The 24,526-nt window shown below is 38.9% G+C and overlaps 1 protein-coding gene across 9 annotated transcripts in view; it reads right to left on the reverse strand.

Annotated features, from left to right (window-relative positions):
* The window catches only part of PTPN20 (protein tyrosine phosphatase non-receptor type 20), a 123,829-nt gene extending 99,545 nt beyond the window's left edge, over positions 1-24,284 (reverse strand). The window contains exons 1-3 of one of the 9 annotated variants that reach the window (XM_035707699.2): positions 23,829-23,879; positions 21,697-21,735; positions 4,835-4,987 (exon numbers count right to left, since the gene is read on the reverse strand). In XM_035707699.2, coding sequence (XP_035563592.2) covers positions 4,835-4,987; positions 21,697-21,735; positions 23,829-23,864 — 228 coding nt within the window. In that variant the 5' untranslated portion in view covers positions 23,865-23,879. Of the gene's footprint in view, positions 1-4,834; positions 4,988-21,696; positions 21,736-23,828; positions 23,975-24,222 lie in introns of those variants that run through there. The other 8 variants (XM_025466295.3, XM_049103131.1, XM_049103129.1 and 5 more) reach the window with 8 other exon arrangements.
* Between the last annotated feature and the right edge of the window lie 242 nt (positions 24,285-24,526).

Consider the following 24,526-nt stretch of genomic DNA (forward strand, 5'->3'; position numbering starts at 1 on the left):
CCACCCCACTTCTTCCTGGTAGTTGGGTTTCTTCTCTGCTCTGCTAAAAGCATTGCCCACCTCCTTTCCATTTTCCAAAATGCTTAGCCTTTTTCATCAGCTAATGTCTTCTCTTTTGTCAAGACGTTTTTGTAGGTTTACATCTTTTCTGTCCTTCATTACCTCTTCAATAGGATTTCTAGAGAGAGCATACACTGAAGCATGTGCTCAGTACTTTGCCTTCTTCAGTTCCTTTTCCAAATCTGCTGCAATTGCTATAGTACCTTTCTGATATCACTATTATAGGATTAGCATTTGTATTATAATTTACCTGCATACAAATTTCCACAGTATATTGTAATCTCCTTGGAGAGACCATGCTTTCTTTACTTCCCTACTTCTAACCCAGAATACAGTGCCCAGGCCAGAACATGTACTAGATAAATGTCCACAGAACAATGAATTTTGTTATCAATTGTCATTGTGTGATCCATTTTATCACATGTTTCTCTAGCAATAAGAGTACTTTTCCCAGGTTTGGACAAATACAAGGTGTTGGGCAATGTGGAAAGCTTTTCTGTTGGGATGGTGGGGGAATGCCCTTTCATCATGGATTCTTGATTACTTCAAAACTATGAAAATCCCTTGGCCAGAAGAAGAGTCCAAATCAGAATCAAAGAAGAAAAACAATAGGTCAGAACTGGAAAAGGTGTTTTAGGCATCAGTTCAAGGAATGAAATACGAAATAGAAAGCAGGAGTAAGTCATACAAGGCATATAAGGCCATAAATTAATGAGGCCCATGAAAAATGAAAAGACATCAGAGACCCATTTTTATGGGTGTTCATGTGTGGCTTAGGCACAGATGTGAATGTTTAAAAGAACCAGGATGGACAGAACATCCACTGTCCCAACCTACTCATTCCTAGATTCCCTAGCCTTGGGATAAAGCAAGGTGTCCCCTTTTTTGCCCAGTCTGAAATTCCGTCCCTAACAAAGTCTAAGCTTCAAGTTCCTATGCATTCCTTCGGTGCTCAGCCTTTTTCCTTGGCTCAGGCCCTGGAGCAGGCCTAGAGGAGGCTGTTTGTAGAGCATGTCCTGAAAGTGCTGGTGCATGGCAATATCCATGGGCACATGGGGATGGTCAGGAAAAATAAAAGACAGGGAGAATGTGAACAAATGAACTTATAGTAGTAGAGAGGTGGTAACCTTTATTACTTCAGTGATTCAGGAAGAATCCAGAATGTGGTTTCTTGAAGGGTAACATGATAGAGATTTCATGGGAGTTGAGCAAGTCTAGGTTGCTTGTGGGATTTTCCCAATGGTGACCATTGCTTATCAGCTGAGGCCTAGGATCAGCTCCTGGTGTATTTATATCCTATACATCCTTCTTGTGGATGGAGACTCCTCAACCAATGGCCAGGGTCAGGATGGTTCTAGATAGAGAACTAGGAGTGACAGACATAATTACTATAAAAGATACATAGACTGATTTCATAGCCTGCTGTACATTGATTCAGCATTTGGGGGCTATGCAGTCTGTCACTGTACTTACACGAGGCACAAAACCAAAAGTACTTTCCAGTGACTCCTCTAAATACCCTATCTGGCTTATTGATAGGTGGACATGAACTCAGAGGCCTTAAAAAGTACAAAGTACAGATGTTGTTCTTTCTCAGACACATGTGTAGGAAGGTGAGAAAGAAACACCTAGGGAAAGCAGGTATATAGTTCTTGACTACAAGAACTAAAGAAGAACTAGCACAAAAAATCCAGTGTTCTGTTTTGGCATGGACATTTACTCTAATGAGATCTGCGTTCTCTTCTAGGATACATAGGAACTAACAGAGAGTAACATAAACCCTGGATGAGCTATCTCAGGTCCCACATCATTCTGTATAATGCACATTCTAGTGGGCCTGATGCAACAAGATGACCAGAAATTTCAGGTCACTGTGGTTGGGTTTTAAGGAGCCTAAAACAGGAAGAAGGCTGAGGATCGTCAAATAGACTTTGCCAATGGGACATGTAAATGGCTAGTAAGCTAGTCAAACCAGTAAATGAATCTCCCAAGTACTCTACCACTTGCAGAGTCATAGAAGGATGGCTTCTGACATCAGCAAGCATTGCTAAGTTCAAGTGCCTATTCTGCTTTGCAATGGGATTCCACGGGAGGTTCTATGGCCACCAGGTGCTCCAAGGAAAGAATTTCCTAGGATTTGGCAGTTTGGGTCATCCTAATCTTAGAGTCGCCAGGAAGAAGAGCATTTACCCTATTGGGATGAGGAAAGCTTCTTCTTGATCCAGGGCTGCTCTAGACTGCTCTAGTTAGAAGCTGGTTTAACCTGTCTTCTTAGTGAAACTCAGTTCTTAAAGATCATCTCATCCTTTCCTAAGGGCTCACAAACTGTTTGGTAATAGAAATCTGCCACAAATCAAATCTGCTAATCTGTCATTTCTTAAAGGACAACATATTATAGAAACTACAGATCAGTAGTACCTCTTCTATTTTCTGCTTTCTTCCACCACTAAAAGCAACTCTGTAATAATGTTTACCAACATTTATTAAACATATACAATATACAAAGCACTGAGTGTGCTTAAGCAGAAAGAAAAGATTCGATTTGGGGGGGTTAACAATCACTTTTTATTTTTTATTTTTTTACAAATTTATTTTTTATTGGTGTTCAATTTGCCAACATATAGAATAACACCCAGTGCTCATCCCGTCAAGTACCCACCTCAGTGCCCATCACCCAGTCACCCCCACCCCCACCCACCTCCCCTTCCACCACCCCTAGTTCGTTTCCCAGAGAAAGACTCGATTTTTATCCTCCAGAAGTCTCTCCTTCAATAGGGAAGTATAGAAATAACTATAATGTGAGAGAATAAAACAAGCACTCTGATAAGGATATAAATAAAGGCTTAAGGAAGCCCAGAAAAGAGAATAAAAATTCCAGCTGGAATTCCATGAAAACTATAAATGCTTTTAATAAGTGATTTTGGAACTATGTCTGTGGCTAAAGATTTTAATTCATTTAAAGTAACTGGTTCTTGCTCTGTGTCTCTTATTGTGGACTTTAAATCCGTCAATAAAGGGGCACCTGGGTGGCTCAATCAGTTAAGCATCTGCCTTTGGCTCAGGTCATGATCTCGGGGTCCTGGGATTGAGTACCACGGTGGGCTCCCAGCTTGGCAGGGAGTCTGCTTCTCCCTCTCCTCTGCCTTTCCTACTGCTTGTGCTCTCTAGCCCTCTCAAATGAATAAATAAAAAATCTTTTTAAAAAATCCACCAACGTGTGTAACTTTTCAGTTTTGCGAAGCATACTCTTTCCTTGAGAAAAGAGACCATTCACTAGGTGGCAATAAAGAACAAAGCTATAAATTACCATATATATTTAGAATCTAAAAAGTTCTGCCAAAAAAATATGACAATTGCTACTTTCATTATAATTTCTTTTAAGGAAACCCACCCAGTTTGGTCACTTGCATAATAATTGCAAAGGTCTTAAGTAAATCAGTGCCTCAACTATCTTTTTGTGTACTGTTTTGGCCCTTTTCACAAAATCTAAAATAAAGGAATGGAGTGTTTGGGACATAAAATAGGAAAAAAACAGATTTAAAATTCTATTTAAAAAGACTCCAGTAAAGACTTATAATTTGATCAGATTCTTTTTTATCAGATTCTTAAGTAGAAGGTCAGAAGACAGACAATTGATGGAACCATTAGTTCAGAGTTATCTCAAAAAGGAAAAAGCAGCAAGCAGATTTTTTAAAAATCAAGTTACACAAAATGAAATAAATGGTCCTAAGCAGTAATCATATAAATGGAAGAGAAAAGGAGGCTCAAGATAGCATTTCATAGCAACTAAATTATCTTCTTGCTATAACAACACCAAAGGGGGGTTACAGTTCAACTGGTATACTACTGGTAATAAGATTAACATTTTCTGGAAAATAATGTGGCAATAGAGAGCAAAAGCATTGTAAAATTCAGACCCATTAGCTCAAGGATCCCAATCCTGAAAATTTATCATAAAGACATACTTCAACCCAAGAATAGAACCTGTCAATGTTAACATATTATCAATAGTAATGTCTATGATAGAAGAAAAAAACTGGAAACAACATATGTGCTGAGATAAGTAGTATCACAATGAGAAATCAAGCTGCTTCTAGGTCCTTCAGGATGTAGACAGGACCAGAAGGACTCCTGGAGTCAGAGCTGCAAGACCAGAGAAATAGCCCAGCAAGGACTGCCCTATGTAGAGCTCTGGCTTAGCCCTCTGAGGGAGGGAGCAACACTGAGGACAAGGAGGGCAGGAGAGAAGAGGGAGCAGCTGCTGAGCTGAACATGGAAAGAATGAGGAAAGGTCTAAGAGAAACTTTGAAAAATCATGGCAAGCTGCTAATGTCGGAGACAAGACAATGACAGTATGGGTCACCTGGAGACAGTGGCATCTCATTAAAACACTGTGTTAGTATTATATACCAAAAGCCTTCCTCCTTGTGTGTTTGTGCTTGTTTGTATTTTCCAGACTATCTGCAATAAATGTTATATTTATTACTATATATACAATTACATTACATGCTGTATATATAACATATTATTTACATAATTGGAAAAATGTTATTCTTTGGAAAGAATAAAATACAACACAAGAATCTCATCCTCACTATTCTGTGACAGCTTATTAGATGTGCACAATCCTACATTTCTGCACATACCCAGTGAATCAGAATCTGCAGGTTAACAAGTCACAGGTGGTTCCCACATGTATTTATAGTCTGAGAAGCACTGCATTGCTTCCTCCTGCTTCTCACACCCCCCAAAGTGTACGAGCATGAGAACTTACCAGACTCTGCTGTAGCCTTCCTGGGTGCAGACATGTTGTCCCCATGCCCAGATGAGATGGGTAAAAGGCTTCTGCAGGTACTGAGCTTTGTGCCCCAAGAGTTAGGCAGAAGGTCTGATTAGAGCCTGGGGCCTGCATACAACTGTTGTTCACCTGGTTGAACACACAATGCAAATTTCTATTAGACAACTCGAGTTTTCACAGCTTTAACAGATTATTACTGATATTTAATCAGTCACTGTCACTCAGTGATTTAACTCTTTTAATGCCACACTTATGCTAAACTAGGTGTTGGGGATTCAACATTGAATGGATAAGAACTTACTACAGACCCTGTCTTCAAGTAGTTCATGTTCAAGCTATCAAAAATCCTCAGATAGAATAGCATTTTTTTCTCTTCTAATCTTTGTCATAATAGGCCTATAAAATCATGTTATGTTGTTTCCACTGGTTAAAAACCTAGAATATTTTTTGTCCACAACCTCTCCATTAGCTACCTGCAAATGATACTGGATTACTGTAGTTGAAATCTAAAAGTTAATGTTTTGAAACATATTTTTTAAAACTTTGAGATATAGGATCTTAATAAAGATTATTTGAAACATGTATGTAAGGCAAATAGGTAGTATGTCATCTTAACACGATATGATGATCGTTAACAGGCTCTGCCAAGGATTATTCAGTTATGTAGAGAATTGTACCTTCAACTAATTGTTTAAATCCTAGACTTAGTAAAATTACATGTTTCTGCTAATTAGGTGCCAAAATAAACAATCTTCTGTTTGTTTCATTCATGACATAAATTGCTTTGGCACATTACTTCAAACCTCCTCAATATCGGGTCCATCTGCTTGTTCATCTGGCTGTTCTTGCTTTTTATCTTACCTTTTACCTTCCTCTCTCTTTTTAGGAAATATGTCTGTAATTACAAAAGAGTGCCTATTTCAAAATATATAGTTCCTGTACCCTTTAATCAATAGACCTTGGCACTGGAGGGTATTATGCTGAGTGAAATAAGTCAATCGGAGAAGAACAAACATTATATGGTCTCATTCATTTGGGGAATATAAAAGTGAAAGGGAATAAAGGGGAAAGGAGAAAAAATAAGTGGGAAATATCAGAAAGGGAGACAGAACATGAAAGACTCCTAACTCTGGAAAACGAACTAGGGGTGGTGGAAGGGGAGGTGGGCGGGGGGTGGGGGTGACTGGGTGATGGGCACTGAGGTGGGCACTTGACGAGATGAGCACTGGGTGTTATTCTATATGTTGACAAATTGAACACCAATAAAAAATAAATTTATAAAAAAATAGACCTTGAGCAATATAACCCAAGAAACTATTTCTTTAAAGGGTGCAGTCATGAACATACACACATTATATATGTGTACAGAGAAGAGTTGATGTAGCAGGCCTGAGGCTGCTACATTTAGAAAAACCTACTTACAAGGGTGGCCCTTGGCTGTCATCTGGGAAATTGCTTGGGAAAACTTTCCCTGAGAAGAGTTGGCTCATTGTGCCTACACAGAACAAATGATGTGGTGTACGCTGAACACCTGATTTCTTTATGGGTATGTGGAATTTTAATGACCACCATCAGTTACACAAATACTGTGTGCTTCCATGACTGACTCCCATGAAAGACCCTCAATTCCTAGCCTCAGGTGAGCTTCCTTGGTAGAAAACAAGACAACTTGTTGCTGGGGGAATTAAGTACATTCTGTATGACCTCACTGAGAGAAGACTCTGGAAAGGTTGCACCTGGTTTCTACCTACAAAGGACTGAATTTTTGTGTCCCTCCAAAATTTATACATTTAAACTTTAATTCCAATGTGATGGTATTTGGAAGTGGGGTCTTTAGGAAGTAATTAGGTCATGAGAGTGGAACTCTTGTTAACAAGATTGCTGCCCTTATAAGAAGACCAGAGAGCCAAGTACAGCTCTCTTTCCAACATGTGAGGATACAACAAAAAGATGGCAGTCTGCAACCTGGAAGAGTCCTCACCAAAACGTGACCGTGCTGATACCCTAATCTTGGATTTGTAGCACCCAAAACTATGAGAAATAAATGTTTGCTGTTTAAGCTACTCGGTTTCTGGTATTTTGTTGTAACAGCCTCAAGTCACCAAGAGGAAAATTGGTACTGAGAAGTAGGGGTGCTGCTACATTGGTAATGCGTGGAGGCTGAAAGAGTCTGAGGTACACACCAGGAAAGGTCTAGACTGCCATGAAAGGATACTTAAAGGCAATTCTGGTAAGAGCTCAGGAAGATAAGGAGAGCACTATAGACAAAGCTTCCACTTTCTTAGAGAACACCTAAGTCTCCATGAATAGAATTTTGGTAGAAATGTGGATGGTAAAGGTGATTTTGATGAAGTCTCAGACTAATTGAAATGAGGAATAGGTCACTGCACAATGTTAAAGAATCAGTGGGAAAAGGTAGGTAGATAACATACATGAGCAGGTGGAAAATTTTAGGAGGGGGGCAGAATCTACTTTAAAAAATCAAATGGAAATACTAGAAATAAAAACAGTATCAGAGATAAAGGATTTCTTAAATTGAGCTATTCAGAAGACTGAACACAGCTGAAGAAAAAAACTAAGCTTCAAGATAGGTAAATATAAATTATCCAAAATGAAACAAGCAGATGAGTGAAAATCAGATCATTCAAAAGTCATAGAACATTATCAAATGGCCTAATTTCTGTATAATTGAAGCCACCAAAAGAGAATAATTGAGAAATTTCCATAATTAATATGATACAAAATCACAATTCAAATAAATGCTCAGAACCCCAAGTAGCGGGAAGGGATATGGACTACACATATCACAGTCCAAGTGCTGAAAAACAAAGATATTAAGAAAAAAATCTTAGAGGTATCTAGATAAAAAGGAAAATTGCAAGATACTTCTTAGCAAAAATGATTCAAGCCAGAAGACAATAGAATGACTTCTTTAAAATGCTGATGGATAACTGTCATCCCAGAATTTCATTTCTGCCACAAGCATCTTTCAATTTTGAGGTCAAAATAAAGAAAAAAAAAAGAAAGAAAGTACAGAAAATTAAAGAAAAAATACAGAAATATAAAGATAAATATACAAAAAGAAAAAACAAACAGAATTCTGTGTCATCATCTTAGCACTAAAAGAAATGTTAAAGGGAGCTCTTCAAGAAGAAAAGGTGTGAGGGACGCCTGGGTTGAGTGTCTGCCTTTGGCTCAGGGCATGATCCTGGGGTCCTGGGATTGAGTCCCACATCGGGCTCCCTGCAAGTAGGATAAATAATAAATAAATAAAATATTTTAAAAAAAGAAGGAGTGTGACACACATGTAAATTTGAAGCTAAATATACATTAAACATGTGAAAAATACTAGAAATGGTAAAAATTAAAAAGAATGTATGTCTTTAAAAGATCATAGCTAGGAAATCATCACTCCCATCCTCAGAAGAAAAAGGCTGAAGAATGTAAAAACCAATGATTTTTCTTAGATCCACCAGAGAATTGAGGTGGCAAAGCAAATTATCACCCCAAATCTGGAGAGAGAGGCAAATACAGGGAAGCAAAGCTGAGATCAGCTTACTTACAACAGAAGGTACCAGAGCCAGTAAGGGGTAGGAAGAATTAAACAGTAAGTTTTACAAAGTGTTAGAGGCTGAGTGTAGACTACTTTGGAAGTGAAAAACCCCTGAGGTGAAGGTTGTCAAAAGATACTGACTTGCAATTATAAAATACATAAGCCCTGGAGATATAATGTACAGCAGGTAACCAGAGTCAATAATTCTATACTGCATATTTGAAAGTTGCTCAGAGAGTAGTTCTGAAAAGTTCTTACCACAAGAAAAAATATTAGAACTGTGTGGTGATGGATATCATTTAATCTTACTAAATGGTGGTGATTTCTCAACATATACAAATATTGAATCATTATGTTGTTCATCTGAAATTAATATAATGTTATAGGCCAATTATATAAATTCTTTAAAAATGGGCAAAATATAGACATTCGCCCAAAACAGGTAAAGAAATTGCCAGTAAACATGTGAAAAGTTGCAACATGAATAAGTAACAGGAAAATGCAAAATAAAACTGCAATAAGATACCACTACTTCCCACACAAGAAAGCCCAAAACTAAAAAGGCTACAAATTGGAAATGTTGACAATGATTTGGAAAAGTTATGTATTCTCATGTATAGTTGGAGAATGTAAAATGATACAAATGCTTTTAAATCAAGTGTGGCAGTTTCTTTTTATATTAAGCATATACTTACCACAGAAGTAGCACATTCACTCTTAGATATTTACAAAGGAAAATTTATTAAGTGAAAGGAAAACCTAGATACCCACAGAAACTTCCTCATCAATGTTCATAGCAGAGCTTTTCATAATAATTACAACCTTAAAACAGTCCAGATGCTCCTCATTGGATGAATGTATAATCATATAATGGAATGAAATATAGTTCCAAAATAAAAAAGGAGTGGGGGAAAGAACTCAATAACTAAGGGTCCCTACTTACAGGGGCCCCAATACTTGTATGGATTTTAGCTCCAGGAACTCCACCAGGTTCTCATGAGGAAAAATATTTTTAAGTATATATATAACCTGTGCTTTAGATGAGAGAGAGGAGAACAGAGCAACCATTTTGCATTGTTCCTAAACTCTCCAAGATAATGGCCTGCAGTCCTAAGAAAAGTACTTGACTAGAGCCTTATCTGACCTCGAGGAAGAGCAATGGGCAACTCTAGGCTCCTCTAGCCACGTGCCTTATGTAAAAAGGAAAAAAAGAGAGACTAAAAACATTTCAGAAAGTTGCAACCCAAGGACTTCACACCCACAAAGAAATGAGATCTAATCATAAGATTAAACAATGCTTTTCCTCCTCAAAACCCTACCATCTCAATTAGGCTTCAGTATGTTAGCAGGGGATTATAACTGAAAAAGTTGCAAGTCACAAACTCTATTTAAGGAGGAATTCTTAGGAAGACCTAAAGTCAAAAAAAGGTAGGGAAAGATTAAAAAAAAAAGATATTAGAAGAAACTGCAATCCCTGGCACTTACAGCTTTGGAAACATTACACAGAGTCCAGCTCCTAGCCAGAATGACAAAAACCTCATTCTAAGTACCTACCTCAGTTCCTACTATGCTAATACTATGTCTTGCTTTCAACAAAACTTACAAAACATTCTAAACAAGCAAAAGTAAAATCCCACTATCTGAGGAGACAAAGCAAATATCAGAACTACATTCATACATGACACATATATTGATTGAAATTATCAGGTAGGGATTTAATATAACAAGAGCTCTGACCAAAAAAAAAAGTAAATAATGTACAAGAACAGATGAGTAATGTATACAAAGAGATGGAAATTCTAAAAAGAATAAAAGGAAATGCTCAAAGCTGAAATCATTACAACATAAATGAAGAATGCTTTTGATGAACTCAGCACAAACTGGACATGGCTGTGAAATGAGCCAAGTGAGCTTGAAGATATGTCAACATAAACTTCCCAAACTGAAAAGAAAGAAAAAAGAAAGGGTGGGTAAGGAACAGAACAAAATATATAACAACTACTGGACAATTCAAAAAGTATAATGTATGTATGATGGGAATGCCACAAGGAGAATAAAGGAAGGAAAAAAGCAGGAAAGGAGGGAGAAAGGGAGGGAGGGAAGAAGGAAGGCACAGAAATACTTGAAGCAAAATTAATCAAGAATTCCCCCAAAATTAGTAACAGACATCAGACCAAAGACCCAAGAGGCTCAGAGAACACCAAGGAGGATAAATACCCAAAGCATATAATATTCAAATTGCAGAAAACCAAAGACAAAGAGGAAAATCTTGAAAGAAGTGAGAAGAGGGTAAAAATACCTATAGGGGAACAAGAGTAAGAATTACATCAGATTTCTCATCAGAAACCACACAATCAAGACTATAGAGTGAAGTACTTTAAATGTTGAAAGGAAAAAATCCAAATTTAGAATTCTGTATCCAGTGAAATTATCCTTCCAATGTGAAGGAGAAACAGACTTTCTCAAACAAACAAAAACTGGGAGACTTTGCCACTAGCAGATCGTCTTTGCAGGAAATTGTAAAGTTCTTCAAAGAAAAAGAAAAGGAAAAGGAAAGGTCAAAAACCAAGAGGCACAGTAACAAAGGACATCACAGAAGGAATAAATGAAGGTGAAATAGAATTGTTTCTTTTTCTTATTCCTAATTGATCTAATAACTTTCAAAGTAATAAACCCAGCAATGTACTGGGTGATTATAGCATATGGATAAATGAAATGACAACAATATTATAAGGGATAAGAGGGAAAAACTGAGGCTAGTATGTAATAAGATTATTGGAATGCCCATGAAACAGCATAATCTTATTTGAATGTGGACTTATATTTATTATAAACGTTTACTACAAACACTAGGGTAATAACTAAAAAATTATTTTTTTAATTAAGAGAAGAAAAAATGATTTACCATAAATTACTGACCATGAAATGATCAATTAAAATCAGAGAAGGCAAAAAAAAAGTGGGAGAAGATAAAGAAACCAAGAACAAGTATAACAAATAGAAAACAATTATAAATATGATAGACATTAACTCCACTACATTATTATCACTTTATATGTGAATAGTCTAGTAAATACATTCACATGTCAGAGTAGATTTTTAAAAGACCCAAATACAAGTTGTCTAGAAGAATCCCACTTTAGGGGTGCTCGGGTGGCTCAGCCACTTAGGCATCCGACCCTTGATTTTGGCTCATGTCATTATTTCGGGGTCATGGGATCAAGCTCTGCATCAGGTTGTGCTGGGTATAGAGCCTGCTGGAGATTCTCTCTCTCTCTATCTCTCTATCTCTCTCTCTCTCCCCTTCTGCCCCTCCCCTTCACCCTCAAAAAAATAAAAAGAGCCCCACTTTAAATATGAAGGCAAAGATAAATTTTTTAGAAAGGAAAAGAAATAGATGTAGGATGTTAACACTACTCAAAAGAAAGCTAGAGAGTATCTATAGCAATCTCATGCAAAGACTCCAGAACAAGGAAAATTATCAAGGACAAGGAGTGTTACTACATAGTGATAAATCATCCATTCTCCAAGAGGATATAACAATCCTTAACTTGTATGTGGCCTAACAAAAGTATCAAAATATGTGAGGCAAAAAGTAATAAAACTACAAAGAGAAATGAACAAATCCACTATTTTAGTTATAGACTTCAGCACCCTTCTATCAGTAGTTGAAAGATAAGTAAGCAGAAAATCAGTAAGGACACAGTTGAACCAATAAACACCAGCAATCAACTATATCTAATTGACATTTATTTATTGCATACTTCTTTCACAACAGCAGAATAAAAACTCTTCTCAAGCTTACATGGAACATTCACAAAGATAGGTCATATCTCAAGCCATAAAACATGCTAAAATTTAAGAGTACAAAATATGCTCTAAGCCCATTGTGAAATTAAACTAGAAATAAATAATAGAAGGACAGCTGGGGATTAAACAATATGTGATTAGATAACACAGAAGTAAAAGAATTCTCAAGAGAAATTTAAAAATATTTTGAACTAAATAAAAATGGAAATACAACTTATCAAAATTTGTGAGACACAGCAAAAGCAGTGCTTAGAAAGAAATGTAAAGGACTAAATACGTATATTAGAAAGATAAAATCAACCACTAAGCTTCTACCTCAGAAAATAAGAGAAAAGGGAGGAATGTAAACCCAAAATACACAAGAAAAGACAATAAAAATCAGAGCAGAAATAGATGAAATTGATACCACAAAATCAATAGAGAAAATCAATTAAGTAAAAAACTTGTTTTGCAAAGATTAATATAATCAATAAACCAGGATAACAAAATAAGTGAGATGATAGCAATTACTAATATCAGAAATAAAAAGGGGTCATTACTACTGATTCTATGAACATTAGAAGGATAATAGAGGAAATTTGATAACTTAAAGAGATCAATTCTTTATAAAATATAAACTATCAGTGTTCACAAAAGAAAAAGTGGATCATCTGAATTGGCCTATGTCTATTAAAATAAATTAAATAGCTCTTCCCCCAAGCGGCCTGAGATGACCTTCAGAGATGGTTCGCTACTCACTGGACCCAGAATACCCTACAAAATCATGCAAGTCGAGAGGTTCAAATCTTCTGGTTCACTTTAAGAACACACATGAAACTGCTCAGGCCATCAAGGGTATCCATATCTGAAAATCCACCAAGTATCTGAAAGATGTCACTTTGCAGAAGCAGTGTGTGCCATCCCCTTGCTACAATGGTGGAGTTGGCCAAACAGTGGGGCTGGACACAGGGTCGGTGGCCCAAGTAGAGTGCTGAATTTTTACTGCACATGCTTAAAAATGCGGAGAGTAATGCTGAACTTAAGGGTTTAAATTTTTTTTATTTATTTATGACAGTCACACACACACACACACACAGAGGCAGAGAGAGGCAGAGACATAGGCAGAGGGAGAAGCAGGCTCCATGCACCGGGAGCCCGACGTGGGATTTGATCCCGGGTCTCCAGGATCGCGCCCTGGGCCAAAGGCAGGCGCCAAACCGCTGCGCCACCCAGGGATCCCCTGAACTTAAGGGTTTAGATGTAGATTCTCTGGTCATTGAGCACATCCAAGTGAACAAAGCCCCTGAGATGCGACACAGAACCTACAGGGCTCATGGCCGGATTAACCCGTACATGAGCTCTCCCTGCCACATCAAGATGATTCTTACTGATAAAGAGAAGATTGTTCCTAAACCAGAAGAGGAAGTTGCACAGAAGAAAAAGATATCCCAGAAGAAACTGAAGAAACAAAAACTTATAGCCCGGGAGTAAATTCTGCATAGAATAAATGCAAATTTAAAAAATTAATTAATTAAATCAATAAAAACCATACCAATTCTCTCCAATCTCTTCCACAAAACAGAATAGTAGAGAACTCATTCTAAAAAGCTAACATTGCCCTAACATCAAAACCAGGTAAAAACACTAAAAGAAAAGAAAGAAAAAACCCTATAAGCCAAAATCACTCATGAACACAGATACAAAAATCCTCAACAAAAATATTAGTAATTGAATCCAGTAATATATACATATAATTAGACACTCTGACCATTAAAAATTATTCCAGGTATGCAAGGCTGGTTCAACATTTGAAGACCAATTGATGTAATGCAACAAAACAAGCTAAAGAAGAAAAATTATACTAACATATCAATATACACAGAAAAAATATTTAACAAAATCCAAATACATTCACAATAAAAACTCTCAGAAAACTAGGATTGGAGGAGGGGAACTTCCTCAACTTGATAAATAACATCTACAAAAAGTTCTACAGGTAATTTAATGATGATAAACTGGATGCTTTCTTCTAAGATGGGGAACAAGGCAAGGTTGTCCTCTCCCACCACTCCTATTCAAGACCAAATTATACAAGTCCTACCTAACGCATATGACAAGAAAAGGAAATAAAAGACATACAGATTGGAAAGGAAAAAAATAAAACTGTCTTTCGTCTCAGATCACATGATAGTCTATGAAGAAAACCCCCAAGAATCAACAACAAAAGAACTCCTGGAACAAATAAGCAATTACAGCAAGACTGAAGGGTACAAAGTTAACACACAAATATCAATTCCTTTCCTATATATCAGCAATGAAGAAATGGAATCAGAAATAAAAAAATAAATCATTACAATAGCTTCACCTAAAATGAAATACATAGGTATAAATCTAATAAAATAAGTACTGGATATATATGAGGAACTCTACAAAACTGATGAAAGAAAGGAAACATCAACAGTGTCAAAGGGTTCCCTTTCTCCACATCCTCTCCAACATTTGTGGTTTCCTGCCTTGTTAATGTTCCCCATTCTCACTGGTGTGAGGTGGTATCTCATTGTGGTTTTGATTTGTATTTCCCTGATGGCAAGTGATGCGGAGCATTTTCTCATGTGCCTGTTGGCCATGTCTATGTCTTCCTCTGTGAGATTTCTGTTCATGTCTTTTGCCCATTTCATGATTGGATTGGTTGTTTCTTTGCTGTTGAGTTTAATAAGTTCTTTATAGATCTTGGAAACTAGCCCTTTATCTGATGTCATTTGCAAATATCTTCTCCCATTCTGCAGGTTGTCTTTTAGTTTTCTTGACTATATCCTTTGCTGTGCAAAAGCTTCTTATCTTGATGAAGTCCCAATAGTTCATTTTTGCTTTTGTTTCTCTTGCCTTCGTGGATGTATCTTGCAAGAAGTTACTGTGGCCGAGTTCAAGAAGGGTGTTGCCTGTGTTCTCCTCTAGGATTTTGATGGAATCTTGTCTCACATTTAGATCCTTCATCCATTTTGAGTTTATCTTTGTGTATGGTGCAAGGGAGTTGTCTAGTTTCATTCTTCTGCATGTGGATGTCCAGTTTTCCCAGCACCATTTATTGAAGAGACTGTCTTTTTTCCCAGTGGATAGTCTTTCCTCCTTTGTCGAATATTAGTTGATCATAAAGTTGAGGGTCCACTTCTGGATTCTCTATTCTGCTCCATTGATCTATGTGTCTGTTTTTGTGCCAGTACCATACTGTATTGATGATCAGCTTTGTAGTACAACCTGAAACCTGGCATTGTGATGCCTCCAGCTATGGTTTTATTTTTTAACGTTCCCCTGGCTATTTGGCTATTTTTAACATTCCCCTGGCTATCCACACAAATCTTGAGATGATTTGTTCCAACTCTGAAGAAATCCATGGTATTTTGATAGGGATTGCATTAAAAGTGTAAATTGCCCTGGGTAACATTGACATTTTCACAATATTAATTCTTCCAATCCATAAGCATGGAATATTTTTCCATCTCTTTGTGTCTTCCTCGATTTCTTTCAGAAGTGTTCTGTAGTTTTTAGGGTATAGATCCTTTACCTCTTTGGTGAGGTTTATTCCTAGGTATCTTATGCTTTTGGGTGCAATTGTAAATGGGATTGACTCCTTAATTTCTCTTTCTTCAGTCTCATTGTTAGTGTATAGAAATGCCACTGACTTCTGGGCATTGATTTTGTATCCTGCCACGCTACCGAATTGCTGTATGAGTTCTAGCAATCTTGGGGTGGAGGCTTTTGGGATTTATATGTACAGTATCATGTCATTGGTGAAGAGGGAGAGTTTGACTTCTTCTTTGCCAATTTGAATGCCTTTAATGTCTTTTTGTTGTCTAATTACTGAGGCTAGGACTTCCAGCACTATGTTGAATAGCAGTGGTGAGAGTGGACATCCCTGTCTTGTTCCTGATCTTAGGGGAAAGGCTCCCAGGGTTTCCCCATTGAGAATGATATTTGCTATGGGCTTTTTGTAGATGGCTTATAAGATGAAGATGATCATGATGGCATGTTCCCTCTATCCCTACACTCTGAAGTGTTGATCCGGAATAGATGCAGCATTTTGTCAAATGCTTTCTCTGCATCTATTGAGAGGATCATATGATTCTTGTTTTTTGTCTTGCTGGTATGATGAATCACATTGATTGTTTTATGAGTGTTGAACCAGCCTTGCATCCCAGGGACAAATCCTACTTGATCATGGTGAATATTCTTCTTAATGTACTGTTGGATCCTATTAGCTAGTATCTTGTTGAGAATTTTTCTGTGTTTATCAGGGATATTGGTCTATAATTCTTTTTGGTCAGGTCTTTGGTTTTGGAATTAAGGTGATGCTGGCCTCATAGAATGAGTTTGCAAGTATTCCATCTCTTTCTATCTTTCAGCTTTAGTAGAAGATGTACGGTTTCTTCTTTAAACATTTGATAGAATTCCCCTGGGAAGCCATCTGGCCCTGGACTTTTGTCTTGGGAGGTTTGTGATTACTACTTCAATTTCCTCCCTGGCTATCGGCCTGTTCAGGTTTTCTTTCTTCCTATTCCAGTTTTGGTAGTTTCTGGTTTTCCAGAAATGCGTCCATTTCTTCTAGATTGCCTAATTTATTTTCATATAGCTGCTCATAATAAGTTTTTAAAATCGTTTGTATTTCCTTGGTATTGGTGGTGATCTCTCCTTTTTCATGTGTGATTTTATTGAGTCTTTTCTCTTTGTTTTTAATAAGGCTGGCTAATGGTTTATCTATCTTATGAATTCTGTCGAAGAACTAACTCCTGGTTTTGTTGCTCTGTTCCATAGTTCTCCTGGTCTCTATTTCTCGAGTTGTGCTTGAATCTTTATTAATTCTCTTCTTCTGCTGGGTGTAGGATCTATTTGCTGTTTTTTCTCCAGCTCCTTTAGGTGAAAGATTAGCTTTTGTATTTGAGTTCTTTCCAGTTTTTGGATGGATGCTTGTATTGGCAATGTATTTCCTTCTCAGGGCTGCTTTTGTTGTTTCCCAAAGATTTTGAACATTTGTATCTTCATTCTCATTAGTTTCCATGAATCTTGTTAATTCTTCTCTAATTTCCTGGTTGACCCTTTCATCTTTTAGCAGGATGGTCTTTAACCTCCACGTGTTTGAAATCCTTCCAAACTTCTTCTTGTGATTTAGTTCTAGTTTCAAAGCATCATGGTCTGAAAATATGCAGGGGACGATCCCAATATTTTGGTATCAGTTAAGACCTGATTTGTGACCCAGTATGTGCTCTAATCTGGAGAAAGTTCCGTGTGCAAGAATGTGTATTCAGTTGCATTTGGATGTAAAGTTCTGTAGATATCTGTGAAATCCATCTGGTCCAGTGTATCATTTAAAGCTCTCGTTTCTTTGGAGATTTTGTGCTTAGAAGATCTGTCGATTATAGAAAGCGCTGTGTTCAAGTCACCAAGTATAAGTGTATTATTACTTAAGTATCTTAACTTTGGTTATCAGTTGATTGATATACTTGGCAGCTCCCACATTAGGGGCATAAATATTCATGATTGTTAGGTCCTCTTGTTGGATAGTTCCTTTAAGTATGATATAGTGTCCCTCTTCATCTCTTACTACAGTCTTTGGGATAAACTTTAATTTATCTGATATAAGGATGGCTACCCCTGCTTTCTTTTGAGGACCATTTGAATGGTAAATGGTTCTCCAACCTTTTATTTTCAGGTCCTTAGGTCTAAAATGAGTCTCTTGTAAACAGCAAATAGATGGGTCTTGCTCTTTTATCCAGTCTGAATCTCTGTGTCTTTTGATGGGGTCATTAAGCCCATTCACATTCAGAGATACTATTGAAAGATATGAATTTAGTGTCATCATGATACCTACTCAGTCCCTGTTTTTGTGGATTGTTTCTTTGGACTTCCTCTTTCTTTTAGAGAGTCCCCCTTAATATTTCTTGCAGAGCTGGTTTGGTGGTCACATATTCTTTCAGTTGCTGCCTATATTGGTAGCTCTTATCTCTCCTTCTATTCTGAATGTGAGCCTTGCTGGATAGAGTATTCTTGGTTGCATGTTCTTCTCATTTAGGACCCTGGATATATCTTGCCAGCCCTTTCTGGCCTGCCAGGTCTCTGTGGAGAGGTCTGCTCTTATCCTAATACTTCTCCCCATAAAGGTTAGGGATTTCTTGTCTCTTGCTGCTTTCAGGATCTTCTCTTTATCTTTGGAATTTGCAAGTTTCACTATTAAATGTCGAGGTGTTGAGCAGTTTTTATTGATTTTAGGGGGGGATTTCTCTATCTCCTGGATCTGAATGCCTGTGTCCCTTCCCAATTTTGGGAAGTTCTCAGCTATTATTTATTCAAATACACTTTCTGGACCGCTGTCCCTTTCAGCGCCCTCTGGAACCCCAATGAAACGTAGATTTTTCCTTCTGAGGCTGTCATTCATTTCCCCTAACCTATCCTCATGATCTTTTAATTGCTTTTCTCTTTTTTCCTCAGGTTCTTTCCTTGTCATCAACTTGTCTTCTATGTCACTCACTCGTTCTTCTACCTCATTAACCCTCATTGTTAGGACCTCCCGTTTGAACTGCATCTCATTTAACTGATTTTTCATTTCTGCCTGATTAGATCTAACTTCTTCAGTCATGAAGTCTCTTGAATCCTTTATGCTTTTTTCTAGAGCCACCAGTAGCTTTATAATTGTGCTTCTGAATTGGCTTTCTGACATTGAATTGTAATCCAAATTTTGTAACTCTGTGGAAGAGAGTACTATTTCTGATTCTTTCTTTTGTGGTGAGTTTTCCTTCTAGTCATTTTGCTCAGTGCAGAGTGGCCAAAACCAAATTGTACTTGATAGAAACGCAAACTCTTCTCACTGTAGCATTCCAGCGTTCTCTCTTTAAATCTCAGACCGAATTTGTAGGTTTTCAGGATGATTTGAAAGTTATCTAGGTAAGCTGGTGGGGACAGGTGACTTGTGGACCCTACTCTTCCACCATCTTGCCCTGCCTCCTACCCAAGTTTCTTTAAATGAGCAAAATATCTGAACAAAGAAAGAAAAACTATGGATGGCAAACAAACATATGAAGAAATGTTCAACACCATTCATCAACAGAAAAATGCAAAAGAAAACAATAATTAGATGCCACTATACACTCATTAAAATGGCTAAAATGAAACACACATGCACACAAACAATACAAAGTGGTTCTGGCAAAAATGCAGAGCAACTAGAATTGTCATGCACGGATATCAGGATCACTTTACTCATTATCTTGTTTTACTTTTCTTAAAAGCACTTTCTGGTGAGCCCTGGTGGCCCAGCGGTTTAGCGCCACCTTCAGCCCAGGGCGTGATCCTGGAGACCCCAGCTGCCCACGTCAGGCTCCCTGCATGGAGCCTGCTTCTCCCTCTGCCTGTGTCTCTGCCTCTCTCTCTCTCTCTCTCTGTCTCTCTCTCTCTCTCGAATAAGTAAATAAAAAATCTTAAAAAGAAGCACTTTCCATTACTCTAAAGCTTACTTATGTAAGCCCTTATGCATCTGTTCACATGTGTAATGTCTCTCTCCCTCAATATAAGTACCATGATGACTTGGTGTCTTGTCACCACTGTGTCACCTCAGCACCAAGACAATGGCAAAAAGTGGGAACTCAATACATACATATTAAAAGGAGCAGAAAGAAATGATACAAAGGTAAGTAAATTTGAGAAGGCAAAGAACCTACTCTCAGCAGTCCACAGATGGGCAACCTGCTGATGTAAAAGGAAATAAATTTAGACCACCAGGGTTGCGCACATTCAAATTATCTGGAAAGCACTGCAAAATATTGATTCTAGGCCATACCAAACCAATGAAATCAGAATCTAAGAATGGGATTCAAGTTTTAATCATTAAAGTTCTCCAAGGTGCAGTGTGTGGTCAAGATTGAAAACTACTGAGGAAATGGAACCTAGGCTGTGGAGCTGTATACACTTGGGTAGAGATCTTGGGTAAGTTACTTAACCTCCCTCAGTCCCAAAAATCTAATCTACAAAATGGGAGTAATACACACCTCCCAACGATTGAGATTACATGCAAAGCTCTTAGTAAATGTTGATTTGCCTTTCCAGGTCAAACTTCATTGTTTAGCATGATAGATGATAATTAAATCATCAATTCATACCTTCCACTGTTACCTGATTATTGAATTGAACATTTGCATTGGAGAGTTCAGAAATGCTAACTTTTTTCACCATCCTGATGATATAATGTTGCCTGAAGCTATATCTATTTTAAATCTATGAGTAACTTAACTTTGAAGAAAAATACAGCTGATTATACCAGTGATTCTCAAACCTGGATGCAGATTAGAATCAACCTAAGCTTTGCAAATGTCCAGACTTTGCGCAAGCCAAACCAGAATCCCTGGGGTAGGTCCAGAGCATCGGTATTCTTTTTTTTTTTTTTCATCAGTATTCTTTAAAGAGTGAACTGATCTGTGATTCTAAAACACAGTCAGGGCTGGAAAACACTGATTTGTACTAATGGCATCCCATACTAACTGCACATCTGAGTCATTCGCAGAGCTCTCAAAAAATAGATTGATTCCAGAATGCTGCCATAAACTTTGTGATTCAGAATCTGTGGACACGGAGCCTGTCATTTTGCAAAGCATCATAAGACTTCCCCTGGTGATTCTGACAGAAGCCCACAGGGAACCACTACTTTGTATCATACATTTACTCTCCCTTTGTGTACCAACAAAGATCATCTAGAACCTTCACTGGCTTTCCAATGCCAAGCCTGCCCCATTGCTTTTAATCAGTAACTGATGCAACACATCACAGTAAGTCTACATTTTACAGATCTTTGCAGAACATTTTAATGTGCAGACAACTGACCCACATAATTTACCATACACTGTGCCCAGTACCAGCTATGCAGTCTGCTGGCCTTTCTAACTAAATGGCAATTTGAGAATGGCAAAATGGAAGACCCAGGCCTTATTTCCCTTTAAGTGGCATGTAATACCAGGACTAATGAAATTAACCTCATTGGTCAGATGAGTCTGAATGAAATCCAAATTGTTGTCTGCACCTAGAGGCAAATTGTTATATGTGCTTCCCTCAGAGAGATAACAAAATCTAAGGAAAGGTGATTCCCGAATTAGGAGCATTAAGAGAGTGCCCTGCAATTTTCATACTCCACTAAACACAGTAGCATAGCAGGGTCCTTAGAGAATGATTTTAGGGAAGTCATTCAATCAGTACAAATATATCACCCTGGTTGCACTACCAGGCAGAGATGATAACAGCATTTAAACAACCAGACATTATTTTAAGCTTATTAAATACATTAACCCATGTGATCCTCACAATAACCCTATCAAGCAAGTACCATTATTATTTGCATTTCATAGATTAAAAAAACAAACAAACAAAAACAAATGCACACAGAAGTTAAATGATTTGCCCTAAGACACAGAGCTAGTAAGCAGCAGTTTTTAAACCCGGGCAATTTGCTTCAGTCCATTACCTTAACCACTACAGTGTAGATGAGTGATGGCCAAGCAGTCTTTAAAAAAAAATTTTTTTAAGTTAGTCTTCAGCAGAAACTGGAGATCAGACTGTGTGTACTGTGGGTAAGTTACTTAACCTCTGCAACATTTTTGTATTTGAAAAACAAAGATAATGACAGCCCGGACTCACTGAGTTGCGGTGAGGATTAAACAAAACAATGCATGTGATATACTTAAGACAGTACTGGGCATTTTAAAGAGCTGTCAGTTTCAGCCAAAGTGGTCAGGGAGAAATGACAACCTATTAAACCAAAAACCTCTTCTGGTGATATATAAATTCCCAATATACCAGATCCAATATGAAACACAAAATAGATTTTCACAAGAACTTTATAACTGCCACTGTAACAGAGCCCTAACCTATCCGGTCCAAGAGGGAATCAGTCTGCAATGAGAGCCTCATTTGCTACAGTTGGGCCTTTTTCACCAACATCCCCAAACATGAAGCTGCATAAATGTAACCACACCATGAACCACACTTCTAAAGAGCCACAGAGGACTCAGGGTTGATTGGAGAAGACCCTGTCAAGTGGTAAAGGTCAGCCCCCCTGAGTTACATTTGCATAAACAAGGGACAAACAAAATGAGAATGCAAACAAAAATAGGTAACATTCATCATATGCTTACCACTCATTAAATGATTTCCGTGTATTACCTCATTTAATCCTCAAAATACACTTTCAGGGTCTAACATTCCCAAAGACAACCACACAAACTCACTGGTTGATTTCACTTTAAATTCATGACTACACACCTCAAACAGGTATTTAACATTGCCTGACAGTTGAATCTCTAGTTTATTTTGCCAGTCTCCAGGAGGACGATGGCACATGTGCCTCCTCTGAGTTCTAGCACCTCTTCTCCTCTCCTCTATGCCCTTTCAATGACAGACACACAGTGCCACTACCACCTGTTGGTATCTGCAGCTGTTGTCTCCACTTCCCCTCTAGTTGTAATGGAGTATGTGTTCCTGTCAATTCAAAGCCAACTACCCATGTGTTCTGGGGTCTCCTCCCCTTTCAGATATCCAAGGACTTCCCTCCACAATGTTCCCCTCTCTCATCTGCATCATTCCTTCCTTTCTAGGACTTTGATCGCACTGCCATAAAAATATATTATAGTTTCTTCTATCTCGGAAAAAAAAAAAAAAGTCCACTTCACCTTAAGGCCCCTCTACTCCACTAGTCATTCTTTTTAAAATGATTAAAATCCTAATTCCACATCCATCTTACACATTAGCGTTCACCACTGTTAACCACCACCTCCTCCTTTTATTTGGCTTCCCTGCCTTCTCCTCTTTGTGTACACTCTCAACCTAGGTGTTCAACCAATCCTTCGGTTTAAATACCACTTTTATGGTAGTGATTCCAAAGCCCTTACATCACCCAGAACTTCAGACTCAAATTTTCAATGGCCAACCTGACTCCTCAACTTAAAAACTTGTTAGATTTATGTTATTTGTATTTTACCACAATAAAAAAAATAGGTGTTACCTTGTAGATTTATGGCGAGATAAACCAATATACAGGAAAAAAACAAAAACAAAAAACAAAACAAGGGTGGCTAGATGTTAATGGTAGGACCCAGGTGACGGATATACAGAGTTCACTGGAAAATTCTTTCCAACTTTGTTGTTTGTATGTTGCACGTTGGGGAAAAACCTTGTAGGCATCTCAAACCTAACACACACTCAAAAGCTAATTCTTCCAAAATGAAACCTACCCCCACCACCACCTACAGTTTTCCTCATCTCATTCAACAGCAAGTGTTGCAGGCAAGGCAAAAACCGAGGACTCAGGACTCAGGCTTGACTGGCTATCTCCCACCTGGAATATAACTCCATCAAGGCAGGGCTCAGATATGAGCCCTTAAGCAGGGCTAAGATATGCCTATCTTGTTCAGATATATTCTCAATTTCCAGAACAGTGCATGAACACACAGGAGGTGTTGAGAAATAGCTGCTGAATTAGCTGAATTCATGCTCCGTTTCTTGCTGGGGCCCTCAACCCTCACTGGTGCTTGACTGAGAATGGAGGTCTTGGCCTCTAAGCCTCCCCAGCCCGGGCCAGCGAAGACCACGTCCTAGTACCTGCTTATGGCTTCTCACCAACCATATCAGCTCCATTATCCTCAAAGAGATTCCAAGGCCTTTCTTTATCACAGAGCCAGTGTTTCCTGCCCCAAACCTGTCACACACAAGAACCACAACTCATGCCACGGTACAGCCGGTACAGCCGGGCATCACACAGCCCGGGGCAGGGGCCCCCAGGCAGCGGCGGACGCGGGCCCCACCCCGCCCAAGGCCGGCGGGAAGCCAGCGGGCAGGCCGCGGGGGCCTGGGGCCACAGCCCGCCCCCTGGGGCCCTGGCCGTCCGCGCGTCTCCCTCCGGGGCCCCCGGGATCCAAGTCCGCCCTCCCACGCTGCTGCGCCACGGCCTCCCCCACCCTCCTCGGGTCCCAGCGGCCCCGCCACCTTTCCTCACCTGCCCCGCCCCGCCCCGCCGGGCCCAACCGCCCCCGGGCCGGGCCGCCCCCCCCCCGCCCCCCGGGCCGCCCCCGGCCGGGCCGGTTGGGTTCTCGCAGGACCCCGCTGGGCCTTGCAGCCTCGGTGCCATCCAATCCCGGCGGGGCCCGCGAGCCTGCGCACTGGGGCGCCCTGCGCCACGCCCTGCGCCACCGCCCTGCGCGGGCCTGGCTGGAGCCGGCTGTGCCCCTCTGCTGGCCGCCGGGGCGCTGCAGCGCTGCCTGCAGGCAGGACCCAGCGGCGGCGTCCCTGGGGTCGCTGGT

This window comes from Canis lupus, chromosome 28, assembly GCF_003254725.2.
Source record: "Canis lupus dingo isolate Sandy chromosome 28, ASM325472v2, whole genome shotgun sequence".
Classification (NCBI taxonomy): Eukaryota; Metazoa; Chordata; class Mammalia; order Carnivora; family Canidae; genus Canis; species Canis lupus.